This window comes from Salvelinus sp. IW2-2015, linkage group LG20 (genome assembly GCF_002910315.2).
Source record: "Salvelinus sp. IW2-2015 linkage group LG20, ASM291031v2, whole genome shotgun sequence".
In the NCBI taxonomy this organism is placed as follows: Eukaryota; Metazoa; Chordata; class Actinopteri; order Salmoniformes; family Salmonidae; genus Salvelinus; species Salvelinus sp. IW2-2015.
This window is the reverse complement of record NC_036860.1, coordinates 69,168,291-69,176,543: the sequence shown is the minus strand read 5'-3', so window position 1 is coordinate 69,176,543 and position 8,253 is coordinate 69,168,291. Positions and strand designations below refer to the sequence as shown.

Below are 8,253 nucleotides of genomic sequence, written 5' to 3'. Positions count from 1 at the left end.
TTGTTTATTACGCTGCGCCCTCAGCATGCGTCATTTTCAACCAGCACCCAACAACATTCAAGTGACACCGCTTTCTTAGGCGAAATGGCAGTTTAACGGTTCGCGGCGGTCCTAGCAGCAGCAAATCCAACAGTGCATCAATCCAGTGCACTGCTTCAACTTCATATTTGTCAAAATGACGTAAGTATATATTTGTAGGCAAGTGGCTAGCTAACGTGAATCTGTGACAGGTCAATGACGACAATGAGCTCTAACCTCAATTTGTGAAGCTATTAGKCTGCTTATGTTGTGTAGCGAAGTATTTTTATAAATTCATATAGTATATCTTGCCGTAAGGTTGCCATTCGKCAGACAAATCCTTGGAATGACATTGGATACAGACGTCACGAGTCAGATCAGAGAATGTGACATTGTATCTCTTTCGGGCAAAATGGTCAGTGAACTGTTAATATAACAGCCCGCGACATTGTCACCAAATTGGTAAAAAATAAAATAATAATAATAAATAATATGGGTGATACGATTTTATTCCAGGAATGCCAACCTGGAACAAAATGGTTCTTGTTCTTTTTCGAACAAAATGGCGATATAATCAGTGTTTAAGGCGGGAGGGTGAACACAAGCGTGGCTGTTAGGGAGGCAGAAGCAGCCATCTCATTCGCTAGACACACTTCCATCACAGATCGAACAATGTGTAGTTATACAAATCTTTGCTTCCATTCTGACGATGGTTGCTGTGGAAACTGACTGACCTCATTTGGCGCGTGTGCGAGTCACAAGACAAAGACAGGGAGGGTATTCAGTGCCAGTGCAAGGAGGTGCGTTGTAAAATAGTAGGGGCAGTGTTGTGCACAAAACGCATTACAGATATAAACATAAGTTCAGACTTACATATTTTTTTGCCACCCAATTAAAAATGTGTGCAGACAAATATTACATTACTCAATCACAACATAACATGACTGACCATGACAAAATATAGAATTAACATAAAGGAGAAAAGGCCATTTCTTTAGGCTACATTATGAGCTTCGGTTTACATTATTACATGAACTCACCATGTCTTCTCCGATCTCTTTCCCAGGTCCCTTGTGGAAACCCTTAGCACTGCTGTAGTTGACAGCATAAAAGAACCGCTCGATCTCCTACTGCAGTACCTACCGTCTCAGATCCTAGTGACTGTACAACAACAACAGAGCTATGACCATGATGAGCTCACAGTTTGGCCTGGACGATATGGAGGCCCTACTCAGGGGGCCTTCCTCTCTCATGGCTGACCCCATGGGGTCGCTGCTCTACCATGATGAAGTTACCTTGATAGAGGGGGGGGCGTCACCCCTCTCGTCATCTTCTCCAATTCTCCTTCTATCCCCTCCCTCTCCGCCTTCGCTGCTCCTCCAGGAAGAGAAGGCTGAGGCATACTTGCTGTCCTTCCCTTGGCTATCTACTGATGAGCTAGGCCACACCCATCACATTGGTGCAGATAATAGGAAAGGTGAGGACCACCACATCCTGAGTCCTCCACARGTATGTTCATACTGGTCGACAGCGTGTAGAAATCCATAGCAATTTATATTTTATTCCCATGATCTGTTTTTTTGCAGGATAGAAAAGGTAATAGGTTTTCAAATCCAATTTTATTTGTCACATGCGCCAAATACAACAGGTGTGGTAGACCTTACAGTGAAATGCTTTTATCACAAATATTAAAACTTAGACTTCCACTTTGACATTTATGATCACCACTTGTAATGTGAATATTTGTATTTTAATATTACTTTAGCTATTAACCCGCTTTCTTTGTCCTCCACAGAAGATGCSTTTTCTGGCATGGACTGGATGGCTAAGAAGGTCGACCTGAGTGAGTTTGACCTGGACTCACTTATATGTTCCTGCAGCCCAGACGGTTCCCCCAGCWCCCCTGAAGACCTCATTCCTTCCTTTGAGTGTCCCATGGAGCTGGACTCACTGCCCCTCCCAACTCTCCCTACTCCCACGGACCTCCCCACCACCACTGATCCACTCCTCCCCCCGACCGTCTCACAGCCCCAGGAAGACCCTCAGGAGAAGGTCCATTCACCTCCCCCCTGCGTCCCCGATGCCCAGGAGGAGCTGGAGATCAAATCAGAGCCCCAGTCCCCAGCCCCCTCTCTTCTTCCATCTCCCACCTTCACCTTAAAGTTGGGTAGTGAGGTGGATGCCTCGGCGAGTGTCAGCGAGAAGCTGCTTCACCTGGAGGTTCCCCAGCCGGTCCCCAACATCGTGCTGTCTCTCTCCCCGACCCGCATCGTTGTCCTCCTGGCCCCTAAACACGAGGTTGGCGTGACAACCCCCACCGTCACCATCCCAGAGATCCTCTCCTCTGACAGTGACGGCAGCTTAAGCTCCTCCGGTCAGCTCAACTGGCCCTCCATCGCCACAACTCAGTCAAGGTTCCAAAACAGGAGAAACCCGTACCCAACAACCCCCAAGTCTAGGCCACAACATCCAGACCAGCCATCTCCCACCACCACATCCACTGGAGGACCCCCGAAGGAGAAGAAGCTCAAGAAGATGGCGCAGAACAAGACGGCGGCCACGCGCTACCGCCAGAAGAAGAAGACTGCGCAGGAGGACCTGAGCGCGGAGTGCGACAAGCTGGAGCAAAGGAACCACAAGCTGGCGGAGAAAGCAGACTCCATCGCCAATGGGATCCAGTATCTCAAGGACCTCATGGAGGAGGTGCGCCAAGCGACGAGCAAGAAGGGACTCAGAGACCTCTAACCGTAGTGTAACCCACCAAGTATCCTACTATCTATAATGCTTTTTAAATGCATGTATTGAGACTCCCAAAGCCCAAGTTCTATTGACCTTCCTGCCTGTCTCCTCCTTTGAGTTTAAAGAAACTGTACTTGTAGCTTGACTTTGATGTAGTCCCTGATCTCTTGTATAAAAACCTTAAGTATTTTCCGAACAGTATATTGACTTGTGTAATTAGTCTGATCTTCTGTAGTCTGTGTCATTGTTTATTCTTATCAAGACATGTCTATTTCTCTAGAAGCATGTAGTCTTAAATAGGTTTTGAATCCTATTATTCATATGTATTTTTACTGTAGTCTGAATCGTATCTAATTGTAAACCTTTCATCTATTAAAAAGTCAAATCCATTTGGTTTTGTGCAATTCATTTAGCAAACTCTGGGAATATACAGTATGATCATAATACAGGCGTGGCAAAAAGTATTGAGAATGACAAAAATATTAATTTTCACAAGTCTGCTGCCTCAGTTTGTATGATGGCAATTTGCATATACTCCAGAATGTTATGAAGAGTGAGCAGATTAATTGCAAAGTCCCTCTATGCCATGCAAATGAACTGAATCCCCKAAAAACATTTCCACTGCATTTCAGCCCTGCCACAAAAGGACCAGCTGACATGTCAGTGATTCTCTCGCTAACAGGTGTGAGTGACAAGGCTGGAGATTGAGTTCAAATAACAGACTGGAAGCTTCAAAAGGAGGGTGGTGCTTGGAAGCATTGTTCTTCCTCTGTCAACCATGGTTACCTGCAAGGAAACACGTGCCATCATCATTGCTTTGCACAAAAAGGGCTTCACGGGCAAGGAGAGTGGTTCAATTGTTGTGAAGAAGGCTTCAGGGCGCCCAAGAAAGTCCAGCAAGCGCTGGGACCATCTCCTAAAGTTGATTCAGCTGCGGGATCGGGGCACCACCAGTACAGAGCTTGCTCAGGAATGGCAGCAGGCAGGTGTGCGTGCATCTGCACGCACAGTGAGGCGAAGACTTTTGGAGGATGGCCTGGTGTCAAGAAGGGCAGCAAAGAAGCCACTTCTCTCCAGGAAAAACGTCAGGGACAGACTAATATTCTGCAAAAGGTACAGGGATTGGACTGCTGAGGACTGGGGTAAAGTCAATTTCTCTGATGAATCCCCTTTCCGATTGTTTGGGGCATCCGGAAAAAAGCTTGTCCGGAGAAGACAAGGTGAGCGCTACCATCAGTCCTGTGTCATGCCAACAGTAAAGCATCCTGAGACCATTCATGTGTGGGGTTGCTTCTCAGCCAAGGGAGTGGGCTCACTCACAATTTTGCCTAAGAACACAGCCGTGAATAAAGAATGGTACCAATACAACCTCCGAGAGCAACTTCTCCCAACCGTCCAGGAACAGTTTGGTGACAAACAATGCCTTTTCCAGCATGTTGGAGCACCTTGCCATAAGGCAAAAGTGATAACTAAGTGGGTCAGGGAACAAAACATTGATATTTTGGTCCATGGCCAGGAAACTCCCCAGACCTTAATCCCATTGAGAACTTGAGGCAGGTGGACAAACAAAAACCCACAAATTCTGACAAACTCCAAGCATTGAATATGCAACAATGGGCTGCCATCAGTCAGGATGTGGCCCAGAAGTTAATTGACAGCATGCCAGGGCGGATTGCCGAGGTCTTGAAAAAGCAAATATTGATTCTTTGCATCAACTTCATGTAATTGTCAATAAAAGCCTTTGACACTCATGAAATGCTTGTAATTATACTTCAGTATTCCATAATAACACCTGACAAAATATCTAAAGACACTGAAGCAGCAAACTTTGTGGAAATTAATATTTGTGTAATTCTCAAAACTTTTGGCCATGACTGAACAGTGAAGACAAAGTATATTATTGGGACCAATTTTGCCATTTTACTGCATCTCAAATAAGTATTGAGATTTCAAAATAGTAATTTCAAAATAGGGTCCTCGGCCTGATTTAGCTAATACCGGTGTGAATGTGTTCAGAAGTGCGTAGGCCAGTTGTTTGAATATAGCCCAAATTTGACCTGCTCCAGTACCCTCCTGAGCAATACGAAAACCGGATCCTTGGAGGAACATTATCAGTATGTTCTGGCTCAACATAAAACCATTTACCCAGATAAGGGTCAGGTTTAACAATTGCACCATATCCCCTATATAGTTAATTTACGTCGTTTTAGTTCATTGTGGGATACTACAGGAACCGGGATAGATCCAAGTTCCAACTAATTTAGTATTTTCTGATCATCCTGTGTTGGACACAGTTTACAGCTACCTCACTGCCCTGCTCTCTACAGTATATTGTGTGTGATAGACAGAGACAGTGTATGTTGCACAACCCTTATGTTGCATAATTTAATAATGGATAATAACCCTCACCGCAAAGCAGGAAGTCTCCTGGCTCCAGGAGTGTCATGCGATTCAATCTTCCTTGGGAACCTCATGCGAAATCCATAGTGGACATGTTACTGGCCAATCTTGGCCAATCCGTTCTTGACCCTTGACTGAGAAAGTAACAAGCTGTGGGTTCTGTTGATTCCTCAGTTGCGGTTGGTGTCAGCAACACTTGAAGTTTATGTTTAGTTCACAGACCTCTTTTAAATATGGGAAGACATGCAATAGGCCTACATTGGACATATAGACCTACAAAATATCTTTGGATGGTATTTGAATGGTATTGCAAAAAACTATGAATGTTTGTTAAACACAGTTCAGTGGAAGAAGTTTACATACACTTTGGTTGGAGTCATTAAAACTTGTTTTACTACCACTCCACAAATTTCTTGTTAACAAACTATAGTTTTGGCAAGTTGGTTAGGTCATCTACTTTGTGCATGACAGAAGTAATTTTCCCAACAATTGTTTACAGACAGATTATTTCACTTATAATTCACTGTATCACAATTCCAGTGCGTCAGAAGTTTACATACACTAAGCTGACTATGCCTTTAAACAGCTTGGAAAATTCCATAAAATTATGTCATGGCCTTAGAAGCTTCTGATAGGCTAATTGACATCATTTTTGTCAATTGGAGGTGTACCTGTGGATGTATTTCAAGGCCTACCTTCAAACTGAGTGCCTCTTTGATGGACATCATGGGAAAATCAAAAGAAATCAGCCAAGACCTCAGAAAAAAAATTACAAGTCTGGTTCATCCTCGGGAGCAATTTCCAAACACCTGAAGGTACCACGTTCAGCCGTACAAACAATAGTACGCAAGTATAAACACCATGGGACCATGCAGCCGTCATACCGCTCAGGAAGCTCTGTCTCCTGGAGATGAACATACTTTGGTGCAAAAAGTGCAAATCAATCCCAGAACAACAGCAAATGACCTTGTTAAGATGCTGGAGGAAACAGGTACAAAAGTATCTATATCCACAGTAAAAAGAGTCCTATATCGACCGCTCAGCAAGGAAGAAGCCACTCCTCCAAAACCACCATAAAAAAGCCAGACTATGTTTTGCAACTGCACATGGAGACAGATTGTACTTTTTGGAGAAATGTCCTCTGGTCTGATGAAACAAAAAGAGAACTGTTTGGCCATAATGACCATCGTTATGTTTGGAGGAAAAGGGGTGATGCTTGCAAGCTGAAGAACACCATCCCCACATTGTAGCACGGTGGTGGCAACATCATGTTGTCTAGGTGCTTTGCTGCAGGTGGGACTGGTGCACTTCACAAAATAGATGGCATCATGAGGATGGAAAATTATGTGGATATATTGAAACAACATCTCAAGACATCAGTCAGGAAGTTAAAGCTTGGTCGCAAATGGGTCTTCCAAATGGATAATGACCCCAAGCATACTTCCAAAGTTGTGGCAAAATGGCTTAAGGACAACACAGTCAAGGTATTGGAGTGGCCATCACAAAGCCCTGACTTCAATCCTATTTAACATTTGTGGGCATAACTGAAAAAGCGTGTGCGAGCAAGAAGGCCTACACACCTGACTCAGTTACACTAGCTCTGTCATGAGGAATGGGCCAAATATACCCAACTTATTGTGGGAAGCTTGTGGAAGGCTACCCGAAACATTTGACCCAAGTTAAACAATTTAAAGGCAATGCTACCAAATACTAATTGAGTGTATGTAAACTTCTGACCCACTGGGAATGTGATGAAAGAAATAAAAGCTCAAATAAATAATTCTCTCTACTATTATTCTGACATTTCACGTTCTTAAAATAAAGTGGTGATCCTAGCTGACCTAAGACAGGGAATTTTTAATAGGATTTAATGTCAGGAATTGTGAAAAACTGAGTTTAAATGTATTTGGCTAAGGTGTATGTAAACTTCCGACTTCAACTGTATATATATATATATATATAAATAAAATGTATTTCCTGAGATTTCTTATATCTCCTAAATATAGGACAAACACTTCAAAACCTTGTTTCTTATGATATTTTTTTTTTTACTGTATTTCTTGCCGTTTATGAATGTGTTATTCAATGCGTTTCTCTGGGCTATAGTAGTAAAGGACAAGTTCTATATTTTATAAACAAAAAGTGTCTATATTTTTTACCTAAAAGGGTCCTAAAATTCTAAATTAAATAACTAAACCATCCATAGTAAATCATCCATAGAGGCACCTATAAAATAGGTGCCTCTATTTGAGTAATTACAGTTGTCATGTGAATTGTATATGCTTTCCAATTGGTCTGTTTGAATTAATTGTTTGAATGTTCTGATTGGTGACAGAAGTGGCTCAGCAGAAAGCACCTCCACCTGTTCCTGCAAAATGGTGGTTTATTTCCTGGAGTGGCAGAAGGGAAAGAGTAGTTGCTATTTCACATTAGACCTATGGTAGCTTGCTAACTTCCATCACGGAGGACATCTTCTATATAGTCTCTGTGTTATCTGTAAGCATCTGGAGTACACTTGCTTGGCTGTGTAGACTTGCAGGCAGCCAGTGAGGTAATTCTTGTGTTTTGTATGTTTTGCTACATATAAGGGGCTTACCTATTTATTGCATGTGCACTTTAGAATGAAGACCTTTTGATATTTAATCCTTATTGAATACAGGGTGTGCTTTGCTGTGTTTTACACTATGATCTGGTTTGCGGTGTTTTCCACCAGTTTGCTGTGCATACCAGCCATGGTTGTCCTTAACCAGCTCCTCTGCCTTCTCCCGCAGCTCCTGAACCTGTGTCTTCACCGCATTGTCATCCCTACTCTGCTGTGTGTTATGATCCAGGCCATGGTATCTGTTACCACACCTCTCCACCAGCCACTGAAGGGGCTCCCCAGCTGTGCTGAACTCATCCACAAATGTTCCTTCCGGTAGCTTGTCGACCCTAGTGAAGAGCACCATGGTGGACCTCCAGGCCCCTCCTCCTAGATGACCCATCTGCTTCTCTGCAGCCTTCCTGTGGCCCTCTGAAGGGCTGCGACATGGAGACCCCCAGAAGAAGCGTGTGGGGCCCTGGGGGACAGAGGGTGGCACTGACACACAGTCCCTC

General features: G+C 43.6%; 1 protein-coding gene across 1 annotated transcript; it reads left to right on the top strand.

The window, feature by feature from the left end:
• LOC111980403 (cyclic AMP-dependent transcription factor ATF-4) lies at positions 1-3,146 on the top strand. Its single transcript, XM_024011132.2, has 3 exons — positions 1-180; positions 1,085-1,495; positions 1,814-3,146. Exons 2-3 carry the CDS (start codon positions 1,201-1,203, stop codon positions 2,761-2,763), a joined length of 1,245 nt encoding a protein of 414 aa, XP_023866900.1. The 5' UTR covers positions 1-180; positions 1,085-1,200; the 3' UTR covers positions 2,764-3,146.
• The last annotated feature ends 5,107 nt before the right edge of the window (positions 3,147-8,253 follow it).